The sequence below is a fragment of the Myotis nattereri genome, assembly GCF_964212035.1.
Source record: "Myotis nattereri genome assembly, chromosome: 12".
NCBI lineage: Eukaryota > Metazoa > Chordata > Mammalia > Chiroptera > Vespertilionidae > Myotis > Myotis nattereri.
The window spans coordinates 54,922,650-54,936,048 of record NC_138087.1 but is presented as its reverse complement, the minus strand read 5'-3'; the positions used below and the strand labels follow the sequence as shown (position 1 = coordinate 54,936,048).

General features: G+C 59.7%; 1 protein-coding gene across 8 annotated transcripts in view; it reads left to right on the top strand.

Moving 5' to 3' along the window:
* PAX5 (paired box 5) overlaps positions 1-11,406 on the top strand; it is a gene marked incomplete at both ends in the record, with an annotated part of 156,539 nt that extends 145,133 nt beyond the window's left edge. For 5 of the 8 annotated variants that reach the window (XM_081103115.1, XM_081103112.1, XM_081103111.1 and 2 more), the window contains 2 exons: positions 7,927-8,013; positions 11,330-11,406. In XM_081103115.1, the coding sequence (XP_080959241.1) occupies positions 7,927-8,013; positions 11,330-11,406 (164 nt within the window). The remainder of the gene's footprint in view (positions 1-7,926; positions 8,014-11,329) is intronic. The other 3 variants (XM_081103114.1, XM_081103113.1, XM_081103110.1) reach the window with 1 other exon arrangement.
* Positions 11,407-13,399: the final 1,993 nt, after the last annotated feature.

Here is a 13,399-nt window from a genome sequence, read left to right as displayed (position 1 = left end):
GTCAATCCGTGCACTGGAAGGTTGCAGGTTCGATCCCCCGTTGGGGTGTGTGTGGGAGGCAACTGATTGATGTTTCTCTCTCTCCCCCCCCCCCCCGCCCTTCCCTTCTCTCTAAAATCAATAAGCATGTCCTCAGGTGAGGATTTAAAAAAAGAAGCAACAAGCCCAGTGCATCTGTTTTTTCCAGCAGTCACACAGAGCACGTGCTGTGTGCCAAGGACTGAGTTAAGCATCAGTCCGTCCCTCACACGTTTTGATTCACACAAGACTTTGGAATATCGTTGATATTACCTAGTCCTGTGAGTGCTGACCTGCCACACTGCCAACAGTAACTCAGGTTCAGAGAGGTAAAGTGACGTCTCAAGGTCACTCGGCTAAATGGCGGAGGGGCTGTGACGAGGACTGGCCTACAGTCTTCTGTCGCCTCCGTGATCAACACAGAGTGGCAGCCACTGCTGCTCTCGGTACCTGAGTGGAATGTCAACCTTTTCACAGTTACTTATAAAATCGTGATGTGGCTCAGAGCTGTAGGGCGTTATCAGCCAGTGTCCTACATTAGCAGTTGCCATGCCAGGGAGTTGGAAGAGAGGAGAGTCAGGCCTCAGTGGCTTGTTCTGTTCTAGGGCACATTGTTTCCTGCTGAACTGCCTCCTGTTCTTGAGGAGCCAGAGACTGGCCTTGCCCCCAGACCCCTTTCCATGGGGACAGGGACAGTGCACTTTGGCTTCTCAGAATGCAGCTGAGACCGGTGAAAGGTGCATAGGGACGGAGTGTGGTAACCCACTAAAGGATACAGCTTCAATGTCCTTCAAGGCCCAGATCACAGCCACTTCCTACAAGAAGCCTTCCTGGATACCCCAGCCAGGACAAGTTGTAACTTCGGCCCTGTTCATACACCTGCCTTGCCCTTTGCTGCTACCGAATGTCTAGCTCTGGCTCTAAAAATCCCCGTAGATGCAGGGAGTTTCCTGAGGCCTGGGCGGGGGAAGGGGAGGGGCTAGCCCCGAGCTCTGCATGGGGTAGGTGAGTTGATTAGACACCCATCACAGATGTGGGAGTTGGATGTTCTCGGGAATACAGTTCAGTGTTATCCCAATGGAAGTCTTGGGACCTGCCGCCTGGCAGCTGAGACTGCAGGCTGGCGGACTCTGGCCACACTCTGGTCACTCGGAGAAAGTCTTCAGGTTTCTGGACTGAGCGTCTTCCTGTGGCCAAGTGAGTCCTAGGAGAAGCCTTCCCAGGGTTTCAGCCCAGCGGCAGCCCCATGGAATGCAGTCTGGACCTACTAGCTTTGAGCACCAATTATCAGTGGTGTTTGCTTTAAAAAAACAAAACAGCACAAAACAAAATAGCCTCTTTGCTCTTTCGGAGTGAGCAGACCTTGCTGCTGTTGTTATGTTACAGGAGGCCCTGAGAGGCCCTAGCCCCTGAGCTGAGCACCATTCAGAGTCCCTTTCCAGCTGTGGGGCCAGCGCCCGGGGCTCTGCAGGGAACACAGCCCACTTCTCTTTCCTGTGTGTTTTGCTGCCTTTCTCTTCTCTCTGTCTCACGCTTCTTTCAAAGATCCAGGACCAGGGTTCCACGACTACTTTCTCGCACCTGTCTCCGTCTGACGATGAGCGGGGCTGGCTCAAGGAGCACCTGTCGGCACAGGCAGCACTCACTCAGCCGGCACTTGTGCTGTGGCAGGGCCCTGTGCTGGGGGCGCAGGAGCTGCTGGCACCTGTCAGACACACGTGATCAGTCCTGGTTCCTCTTACAGACTCACCAAAAGGGGAAGGAGGGGAGTCACAACCACCTGAGTCTGGGCAGGGGTGGACGAGCGCTTGGGCTCGGGGGAGTAAGAGAATGCTCTTTCTCAGCTGGAACAATCAATCCAGAAAGGCTTCCTGGAGGAGGCAGTATCGGAGCTGCGTCCTGACAAGCCAGGGAATCGGACATGAGGCAGGGGAGGAAGGCAGCATTTCAGATGAAGGAAGCAGCGCGCGCGGGTGGAGATGGGCCTGTGGAACATGAGAGGAACGCCTGGAGCAGGGCTTTCAGGCAGGGTGATGAGGGGCCCTGGGCAGCATGGCTGGGAAGCTCCTTGGGAACCAGGCCCTGCAAGGCCTTGAATGCCACCACGGGGCTTCAGGCAGTATTCACAGGCTTGGTCCTCAAGCCGGGTGTGTGGCAGGGTGCCGTACGATGACAGTGCGGTTGTTTCCCTGGGTTCCCTGATGGGTCCTTGCGTTCAGGTCTTTGTAGTGCAGGCAGCAGGAAGTGGGCTGAAGGCACAACAGCCTCCGCTCGCCAGAGGACCACATTGAGGCCCAGAACCGTCACCCCGCCGCCCCATGGCTGGTCAGAGCAGAGCTGGGCTCAGCCTGGTCTCCAGCCGCGTCTCGCTGTGGCCGCCCAGCACCGCCGTCCAACTGCAAAGTCCGCGGCTCTCCCGGAGAGACAGGCACGACACACAGTCTGCATTCTCCCCTCACTCTCGCCCTCTCGCGCGGTTTTTCTCTCCTCTGCGTTTTTCTGAAGGCCTTCGAGGCTGGCCCGAGCTGGTGGGAGAAGAGGTTTTTCCCAGGAACGGATCGATGCTCTGTGTGCGGGCAGCCGCGCTGACAGGCCTGACCTTTACTGGGTTCGCTCTGGTTCTACGTTCCCTGCCGGGAGCCTGGAAGGCCCCGCCGTGGAGACAGGGAGGTTGGGGAGCCTTGGCCTCCAAGGGGCCGGGCTCGGGCGGGGTGCAGTGCAGACAGAGCAGGGGAGAATCTTAGCGCTGAAAGCACTTCGAGGTCAATTATTTAAATCTCTCCCATATACACCGCTTTTACAGATGGGGAAACTGAGGCTGGGTGAGGAGGGACTTGATCAAGGTCACTCAGAGAGCTTTCACAGATCCCCAGAGTCCAGGGTGTGTGTGTGTGTGTGTGTGTGTGTGGTGTGTGTACGCATATCCATGTACAGGGCGGGGCAAAAGTAGGTTTACAGTTGTATGTGAAACAGTTGATTCTTGTGTCATTATTTATTCTGGTGTTATTCTGCATCTGAACAACTGTAAACCTACTTTTGCCCCGCCCTGTGTACATGAGTATATAAGTATACGCATGTGTGATACCAATTATTATATATACACATAATGTAGTAGCATATATCCACTATTATACATAATATGTATACAACATTCGTATTTGAAAGGCTGGCTCCGCCGGCGTGGGCACGATGGTCCCCGCAGCCATAGATGGCAGCGCACTGGATACCCACAGACCCGAGCCACGGCACATCACGCAGTTCTACAAGGCCACGGGAGGAGCCGGAGAGAGCTCATGGTCCTTTTCAAATCTTTTCCTCCTCCTCCTCCTCCTTCTTTGCAAACAGTTTCTCTCAAAGCCCAGTTTCCACCCTTCAGAAAGAGGACTTGGCTGTGAAGTCACTTTGAAAGACTTTCCGTATGTTAATTACAGCCGGGCAAGGTCTCGAGCAGAGGTGGGCGCCCACCATCTGCAGATGGGGTCGGCCCCCGGCGTGCTCTGCAAATCCCCATCATCTGGCAGGTGTCGTTTTGGGTTAATTAAGAGCTACACTGCGCCGGTTTACCTGTCGCTTCGGAGGGTTTTAGGAACCTTCGGCTTTCTTGCCGTCTATGAGCCCTCAGTGAAGGGGAAACCGGGAACATCTCTGACTCTGATGACGGTCCTGCCCGTGTCCTCCAGGACAGCTACCTCAAGTGCCTCCTTCGTGGCCCCCCATCAGCTTTCATTGTGATCAGTCCTTTCTAGTTACCTCGTCGAGTTTTTTATGTGTTTTTATTGATTTTTGAGAAAGAGGAAGGGAGAGAGAGAGAGAGAGAGAGATCATTGCATCCGTCTCCTCCCCCTCCCCCCGAAACCTGGGCATGTGCCTGGACTGGGAATTGAAACAGTGACCTTTTGGTGCAGGGTCGATGCTCAAACAACTGAGCCACACCGGCCAGGGCATGGCTTTTACAACCAGCTCGTCTCTGTTTGGAGCCATTTTCTGCATCTCCTGCAGGGTAGGCAGCTGTGGGCAGGAGTGGGGGATAGAGCACACCTGTGGGTGTGATCCTGGCCATGAGCCTGAGAGGGGACCAACCCTCTGTTCTTAGTCCTATGGAGGCAGCTGAAGACGGGGGTCAGTCCCAAGTGGCCTGGGGTTCCATCCGGTACCATCTGCCTAGTCCCACCTCCTGCTTTTACTCATGCAGTGCCCCCCCGACCCACCCCCCCTTCCCCTCTGTGCCCCTCCGACCCACCCCCCCTTACCCTCACTCCGTGCCCCTCCGACCCACCCCCCCACCCTCACTCCGTGCCCCTCCGACCCACCCCCCCTCACCCTCACTCCGTGCCCCTCCGACCCACCTCCCCCCACCCTCACTCCGTGCCCCTCCGACCCACCCCCCCTCACCCTCACTCCGTGCCCCTCCGACCCACCCCCCCACCCTCACTCCGTGCCCCTCCGACCCACCCCCCCACCCTCACTCCGTGCCCCTCCGACCCACCCCCCCACCCTCACTCCGTGCCCCTCCGACCCACCTCCCCCCACCCTCACTCCGTGCCCCTCCGACCCACCCCCCCACCCTCACTCCGTGCCCCTCCGACCCACCCCCCCTCACCCTCACTCCGTGCCCCTCCGACCCACCCCCCCACCCTCACTCCGTGCCCCTCCGACCCACCTCCCCCCACCCTCACTCCGTGCCCCTCCGACCCACCCCCCCTCACCCTCACTCCGTGCCCCTCCGACCCACCCCCCCTCACCCTCACTCCGTGCCCCTCCGACCCACCCCCCCTCACCCTCACTCCGTGCCCCTCCGACCCACCCCCCCTCACCCTCACTCCGTGCCCCTCCGACCCACCCCCCCACCCTCACTCCGTGCCCCTCCGACTCACCCTCACTCCGTGCCCCTCCGACCCACCTCCCCCCACCCTCACTCCGTGCCCCTCCGACCCACCCCCCCACCCTCACTCCGTGCCCCTCCGACCCACCCCCCCTCACCCTCACTCCGTGCCCCTCCGACCCACCCCCCCACCCTCACTCCGTGCCCCTCCGACCCACCCCCCCTCACCCTCACTCCGTGCCCCTCCGACCCACCCCCCCTCACCCTCACTCCGTGCCCCTCCGACCCACCCCCCCACCCTCACTCCGTGCCCCTCCGACCCACCCCCCCTCACCCTCACTCCGTGCCCCTCCGACCCACCCCCCCACCCTCACTCCGTGCCCCTCCGACCCACCCCCCCTCACCCTCACTCCGTGCCCCTCCGACCCACCCCCCCTCACCCTCACTCCGTGCCCCTCCGACCCACCCCCCCACCCTCACTCCGTGCCCCTCCGACCCACCCCCCCTCACCCTCACTCCGTGCCCCTCCGACCCACCTCCCCTCACCCTCACTCCGTGCCCCTCCGACCCACCCCCCCTCACCCTCACTCCGTGCCCCTCCGACCCACCACCCCTATACTCAGGGCAAAGGTACCAACAACGTGGGCTGGCTCTCCTGGCACCTGGACAACAAGATGTGCTTTACTCAAACCCTCACTCCCGCCTCGGGGGAGAGTCCCATGTCCCGCCAGGGTTTCTGGGTCGCTTCCAGGGGAACTGGCTCACTGGCTGCTCACCCCTGCCTCATGGTGCCTGACGCCACGGAATGCCTGGGCTCTGGTCTGTGCTGCTCTTGGACATTCTTTCATCTCAGCCCCACTGGCCACCCAACGTGGCGCTTGGCCTCTCCCCTCGACTTTCACGTGCGGAAAACGCCAACCCGGCTGTGCAAGGCGCGCGGTGGACAGCGGGTTTCACTGGATGTCAGGGCGGCGGGGGGAGGAGGGTTTCGTCCGCAGTACAGGTGACTGGGTAGGAAGAGGTGAAGGGCCCAGGGTGTTCTCTGAGCGGGGCAGTCATCAGAGAAGGTGTTTATGGTGTGATCGTTGCCTTGGGTCAGCTGCACCTCTAGGGGCCCCTGTCTCCAGCTCCTAGAGGGTAAAGGGGTGGTGGGTCGGTGGGCCTGGCAGACGGGCGCGATGCTGCCCGATGAAGAGGGCTGGCCTGTGCCGTGTGGTCGGTGCCCTGGGCCCAGGTGCGGCGCTGTCAGGAAGTGCCTCTGATGGGGCAGCTTCATGGGCGCCCGGAGCCTGGAGGAGCGAGCAGTGGTCCCCCTTCTCCAGGCTGCTCGGTCTCTCTGCTCCCCCTCCAGGCCCCCGAGGAGGGGGAAGGGGAGGCGCTGTGGCGCTGATGGATATGCCGAGGCTGGGCGGCTGCGGCCGGCACTGTCACCAGGCTCTCCCTCAGTACCGGAACCTGACACCCTGACCACTGAGGCATAAAAAACAGAGAATTGGAAGGCTCAGCCTGTCAGGCTGGGAGTGGCCCCCAGAGAGGTCTGGGAGGCGTGCACGTGGTGTGTGTGTGCGTGTGTCTGTGTGTGTGTGTGTGTGTGTGTGCGCGCATGCCTGTGGTTGCCTGTGGAAGCGGGGAGGTGGAGAGGAAGCTGGCTGGGCTCGGGTGGGAGCAGCGGGCCCCTCAGGCCTGCTTCACTGTTCTGGCCGCACCTGACCAAGTCCCGCGGGCCCTGCATTTGGGCCTCGGCTGCCAGGGGCAGAGCAGTGCTCCCGCTCTGACATCTGGCTGGTTCCTGCTGAGGGCTCCTGCCCTTTGGCTCGTTGGCACCCTTAAGAAGAATCCGTGGGAGCTTGTTTGGGCTGAGGGTGGTCCCGTGGGCGGTGTACCTCCTGTCACCACTGCCAGGGAAGGGCCCGCGTGCTCTGTAACCAGTGGCATCAAAGGCCACTCAGCAGCCAGCTTCCGACACTACGTGGGCCGGGCACTGGGGGACCCTGCAATGAGTCGGGCCCAAACCGTGCCCTCCCGCCCCCGGAGCTCCCAGAAGCAGGGCAGACAGGCAGCAAGGCTGTAAGGGGAGGAGTTCTGAACTCCCCTCCTCGTGACGCCTGGCGGTAAGGAGGCTCTCCTGGGGCTGCAGACAAGATCACTGCTCCGTGGGCAGCTGGGCGAGAGGACCATCCTCAAGGCCCCCCTGCCTCCTCACACTGCCCATGGTGTCCACCTGCCTGAGCATGCCCAGAGCAGCAAACAGCTGCCCTGACCCCGTGCCCAGAGGCCCACCCACTGCCTCTTCGGCGCTCCCCTAGACTCCGGCTTATCTCTCCGTCTCAGCAAATTGCCCTCTGCCTCCTCCTGGCGGACGGCTTGTCTTCCCCGTTGGCTGAGGCCGGGGTGCAGCCACCTCTGGATTCTCAGCGCACAAGGCCAGACGAGAGTGGAGGTTACCTTTGCCTTCGCAGGGCAGAGCCACGCAGGAAACACGTGGGAAATGGAACTAAATCCACACGGGGGTCCTGGAGTGGCTGAGAACCAGGCTTAGGACTTGGTGGGTGTGCCGAGGCCGTTTTGTGAGGGAACCTCGGCATCAGTCTCCTCCCCTGCAAAGTGGGCCAGGCACCTCAGGGACCATCTGGCACGGGCAGTTTCACGGCACACATGTGAGAGGCTGGTATTCCCTTCCACGAACACAGTGGTTCTCAACCTGTGGGTCACGACCCTTTTGGCGGTCGAACGACCCTTTCACAGGGGTCACCTAAGACCATCCTGCATATCAGATATTTACATGACGATTCATTACAGTAGCAACATGACAGTTATGAAGTAGCAACGAAAATAATTTTATGGTTGGGTCACAACATGAGGAACTGTATTTAAAGGGCCAGAAGGTTGAGGACCACTGCACTAATAGAAAAGGGGAAATCTAGATGATGCCAATGACCGCTGTCCACTTAAAAAGGGTGTGCACTGGACTTGACTTGGTTGGTTATGAAAGTACCTGCAACTTATGTCAGAGGCAGATGCCGTTGGCATTTTCCGAGCTTGCTTTGACGTTTGCTTCCTGTTTCTCTCCCACCCATCTCATGCAGGGAGTGAGTTTTCCGGGAGCCCCTACAGCCACCCACAGTACCCCTCCTACAACGACTCCTGGAGGTTCCCCAACCCGGGGCTGCTCGGTGAGTACGGCGGAGGTCACACAGCAAGCAGATGGCAGGATGCGGACCCAAGCTCAGTCACCCTGACTCAGTCATACCCCGTGTGTGACGTGGTCCCCTCCCTGACCCATTCAGTCTGAACGGGACCACAGCCAGGGCGAGAGGCCTCATTGCCCCACAGGGAGGAGCCTGGAGAATCCTAAACACTCAGACCCTGTCTGTGATGAGAACAGCTCTGGCCTATTTTTTGAAAACCAGCTTATTATATTTACCCGTCAGGCTTTCGGTTGCAAACAACAGAAGCCACTTTGGCTGGTTTAAGCAGAAAACAAACCTGCTAAGGGATTTGGGGGGCTCCCGGAACCCTTGGGAGGACCCATGACACAGGCGTGGGACGCACAGCCAGGGACCACACCTACCCACACCACCAGGGCTGCTCTAGCGTCCGCACTCCTGCTGCTGCCAGTTGGCACCCCAAGCTGCCCGCTCTGCGCTGCTGCTCAGCCAGGGTGCCTGAGAGCTCTGTCCTGCCAACTGCCGGGAGCCCGGAGCCCGGAGCCTCTGCCACCCACTCCCAGCTTGGAGTCTCTCAGCCCGTTTCCTCCAGTTGCTCCTGCCCAATCCAGGTCACAGGCGAGAGAGCCCGTCTGACAGGTGACACACCTGTGTGCTAGCAGCAAGGGAGGCTGGGAGGGTGAGTTCTGACTTCCAACCCCAAAGAGGCGGGCCTCATGCTACGGGCAAAACAGAAACAGTTTAAACCGTGCTGGGCAGTTACAAACATGAAAAATGGTCCCTGTGCTGCCCAAGTCTGTAACCTGGGGCATCATGGCCAGGTCACCAAGCCATCGGGGCCTCGGTGTGAAATGAGGATAGTCACACCAGCAGCTTTATTCAAAAATGAGCTAAAAACCCTGCTTTCTGGGGGCTCACTGTCCTGAAGATGAGCAGGCTGCCAGGCTCACTCTACCGTAGTCTGGCACAGAAGCCCCAGGCCCGTCACACCCGCCAGCCTGGCTTTCCCAGGGGTGTCTCCAGGCTCTGTCTGGAAGAGTCCCACGGAGCAGGGGAAGTAGCCCGATGTCTGCAGTCTGGGGAGGGTGCAGGGTGTGGGACCCTGCTCTGAGGCTCCGGCTAGATCGGTAGAAGCGGTGGAAACAGGTGAGACCCTCCACGTACACACTCCCGGTGCTCACGCCCTCACGCCCCTGCCACCCTCTGCTGGCCAGGTTGAAGCCTCCTCCACAGCAACACCCGCAGAGTAAGGATGAGCAGTGCCACCCAGTGAAGCTGCACTTCTCAGGAGAACTCCCCTCCCCCCGGGCCTCCTCCCCAGGAGCTGCCTGCCCAGCATCATGGGGCCCCGAGCAAGCGAGCAAGCGCAGTCTAGGACTAGGCGGGGGTTGGGGGAGGCGAAGGGGGAGGCGAAGGGGGTGGCGGGGGGGGGGGGGCAGATGGGGCAGGAGGTGGGAAGCAAGGCAGCAGTGGTCGATTAGGATTAGAATGGGAGTGCCTGTGGCCGCTTTAAAGGGATTAGAGCGTGCGTGCGTGGGAGCCGGGAATGACTGTGTCAGGAAGTAAATTGATGATAATGTGAATTAGAGAGGAAAAATGACAAGAGAAAGGACAAGTTTATTTTAGATGACGGTCTAATGGGCACCAGGAAGACAAGAGTGCTTTGTGAGGGGATGTTTTCATCTTTCACGGTAAAGGCAAGCGATTTTGATCTTGCCGTGGCACCCTCAAGCTGCGGCCACTGGACAGGGCAGCCAAGAGGTTAGGCTTTGAGAGGGGCGTGAGTCAGAGCCGCGGGCGAGAGGTGGCAGGTGGGTGGGGGGCTCAGAGGGCTGAGCCAGGGTCCTCTGCGCAGGCTTACTTCATTTCTTGTCCCCCGAGGCCCGTTCGTGGGGGCAGCCCCTGCAGTTTTCCTGCTCCTGGGCCATGCCCAGGCCTGCAGGGACAGCACGCATGTCCTAACAGCCCCCAGCCCACAGAGGAGAGAAGATGAGAGAGCAGAGGAGGCTGACAGCTGTCTCTGAGTGAGGGCTCTGACCAGGGAGGTGACGGAGGAAGCAGCATTCTCCATCTCCGGGAATACGCGGGCACAGGGCTGGCGGCCTTGCCTTCGTCGGGAACAGCTCAGCAAGGCGCTGCCGCTCCGCCCCTGTCACTGCTGCCTTCCTGGGGCCCAGCGAGGGGGTAGGGTATCTGCTCATCCGGGTGGGGCTTGGAGGTGCAGGGGCACGTGCTAAAGTGCCACGAGCTGTGTGGCCTTGGGCAAGCTGCTTGCTCTCTCTGCCCCTGTTTCCTCCTCTGCTGCATGGGACACTACCAGTTCCTACCTGATAGACTTGTTGTGGAAAGTAAAGAGTTCATGCATATAAAGGGCTTAGAAAAGCACTTGTATATCCTTATGTCATGGTGCCCTCAGGCGGCACTATTATGAACCCATTTTACAGATGAGGCAACTGAGGCTCAGAGGAGTGAAGCCACTTGTTCAAGGTCACTCAGCCAAGAGTGGCGGAGCCTGGCTGGCAATCCCCAGGCATTGGTGCCGTCATGCTGTCGGGGAGAATTGCCAGGATTGGTTTGGGTTTGGGTGAGATTTCAGAATCCATACCTGTCACCTCCCCTGGGGAATGAAGAAGCTTACCGTTCCCACCCCACCAGACACGTGGTCCAGGACGGCTCACGGGGCCCCCGCTGCCGTCTACCTGGACAAACACATCCCCCAGCGCAGGGGGAGCAGGCCGTGAGCTGTGTTGTGGGGCAGCAGTCCCAAGCCAGGGGCAGACACCTGAGTTCCAGGCCGGGCTCTGTTACTGAGAGGCTCTGTGGCTTTGGGCACATGAATTTGGTTTGTTGAGCCTCAGTTCCCCTACCTGTAGAAGGAGGGTGGCCTAGCATCTCTAACCTCAGTCGTCCTAAGACTCTGCTGGTCTCCCAGAGCCCCTGGCGCTCTTTCATCCCTGGGAAGGAGTTTGAACACAAAACGGGGCTCCTGGAGGCCACAACCAAAGCATGTAGTCAAATAAAGCTGCCCAGGGAGGTGGGAGGAGCCCTGTCTGCGGGTCCCCGGAGGCAGGCTGCTACCCGCTCTGCTCCACGTACTCACACACCCAGTCTCCCCACGTCCAAGTCTTCTCGCCCCGTCCCCCAAGCCCAGCCTGACCCGCTTCCCCCAGGAAGGCCGGCCCTGCCAGAATAACCGTGCGTTCCCCAGAGCTCTTTGCTCAGAGCTCTGAGCCCCTTCCTTCCTGTGAGCATTTGCCTTAGGTATGGGGCTGCCAGCACAACGTCGCCCTCCAACCCCCATGCCGTCTTCTCTCTCTTCCAGGCTCCCCCTACTATTACAGCGCCGCTGCCCGAGGAGCTGCCCCACCTGCAGCCGCCACTGCCTACGACCGTCACTGACCCTCGGAGCCAGGCATACGCCAGCACTTATGACACATATCACTGAGGGCGAGAGCCTCCCAGCCCCTTCCAAGACAGCCGGAGGGGCCCGAAGAGAGCGTCCCCCAGCACCCTCCCCCCTCACTTGGAACTCTGCCCCCCCTTTTCCTGTCAGGGACTCTGGGGTTCTATGGTACGGCCGCTGGACTTCTGGACACCTGTCCATTTCTAAGAGTCAATCGATGAGCTTCTCCCAGCAGTGACGGGGTCTCCACAAACCAACAGACTGTGCCGCTGGTCACTGCAGCCCCAGCCCCGCCTGCCAGTCCCCCGGCTGTCTGACCATCTGCCCGTCTTCAGGCCCAGGCCTGGGAAGAAGAGCTTGCTTTGGTCATTTCAACAGCACCTGTGTAAATACCTTCTTGCTTCTCTCGTGGGCCCAAAGGTCCAACGGAGCAGACTGCCAGCCTTTATGCATTCAGCACTCCCAGCGCATCACAGACCTGAGGGCAGAGCATCCCCTCTGCCCCGGTGCCCTCCCCCTCCCCCCACCCCCACCCCCCGCGGTGGGGAGCTGTCCATGGGACTGAGGATGCCCGACTCGGGCCCGGCCTCCTGCTCGTTGCTACTTCTTTAGCGTTTTGACTAGGTGTCTCACTAACCTGGTTATGCTCCAAGCCCACCCCCCCCCCCCCACCCTGCTGAGACTTTTCCCCAAGAGAAACACTTTGGGGAGATACCCTGGCTTCCTGCCTCCACTTCCCTGGGCCCAATGCAGTGCAAACAGCTCTTTTCCGTATATCAAATGACTCAAAGAACCGCCAACCACTGTTCTAAAGTAAGATGTCCCAGGTGCTGACTGCATGTGGACTTGGAACATTACGGCTGGATGGGACCCAGGAGGTCATGGTCCAAGGTGGGGCCTGACGTCCTCCTGACCCGCCAGCCCCTGGAACCGCTGACCTGAACTGGGCTGTGTTTTCGGAGGCATTCCCAGGCTCGATCACTTCGGACACCCACCACGGACACTGCCCTCACCCTCCAGGACCCCCGTGAGTGGATTCTCTTCTGCCACGTAGACAGTGGTTAACAAAAAGGACTTTGCCTGCACTGAAGACCACACGCACCTGCAGCATCTCCAGGACTTCCTGAGCAGCTCTCTATCCTGGTGGAGCCTCGCATGCCGCTGGGAATGGAGGTGCCAGGTGGGGCAGATGCCCAACTTCAAATAGTGGGTATCTGCCTGTTGACATGAGGGGCCATCATGGTCAGGGCCATGGCCAAGGGCTACAGGAGCTTGGAGAGGGCCTTGTAGAACTCACTGTGGGCTGGAGTGGTGAGTAAAAGCCAGTTGGGAGGGTTTGGGGAGACAGAGGAAGGCCTCCTGAGAGAGGGACAGGACAGGCAGTGAGGAACTGGTGGGTGAATTGGAAATGGTTTTGAGGTGGGGTTGCCAGGAACCACCATATCTTTGCCTAGGGCCTCAACTCCTTGCATAGTCTCTCTTGCCAACTCAGAACAGCCAGGTGGAAGTTCTGTCCAAATCTGGGCTGAATTATAGCAATGACAGTGGCCTTTTCCATTACATGCAACAGGGTCCCCGATGTCTGCATGACACCAGGTTGGCAGAGAGCTGGGGCAGAGAGCCCGCACTTGAGGTGATTGTCCCTGGGAGGCCTTGTCCTGGCCGTACCTCTGCCTAGCTGTGGGACCTCTGACAAGACCCTTCACCTCTCTGAGCCTCGGTTGCCTTGGGACTGCAGGGTCATCTGACAGCTCTCTCCTAACTTCTTCTCTCACAGGGAGTTGGGACAGGCCCTCTGCTGCTGAGAAAGCAGACAGAGGTGGGCACCTGAGTCCCACTAATATTCAGACCACGTGGGAAATAAGAACACCCAGAGGGGTGGAAATCAGTCTTGAGGAAGACCTAGTCCAACTCCCCTCAAGGGAAACAGGCCCGACTGGGGGAAGCCCGGGACATGCAGGTAGAGAGAGCAGACCTCCTTGGGCCACT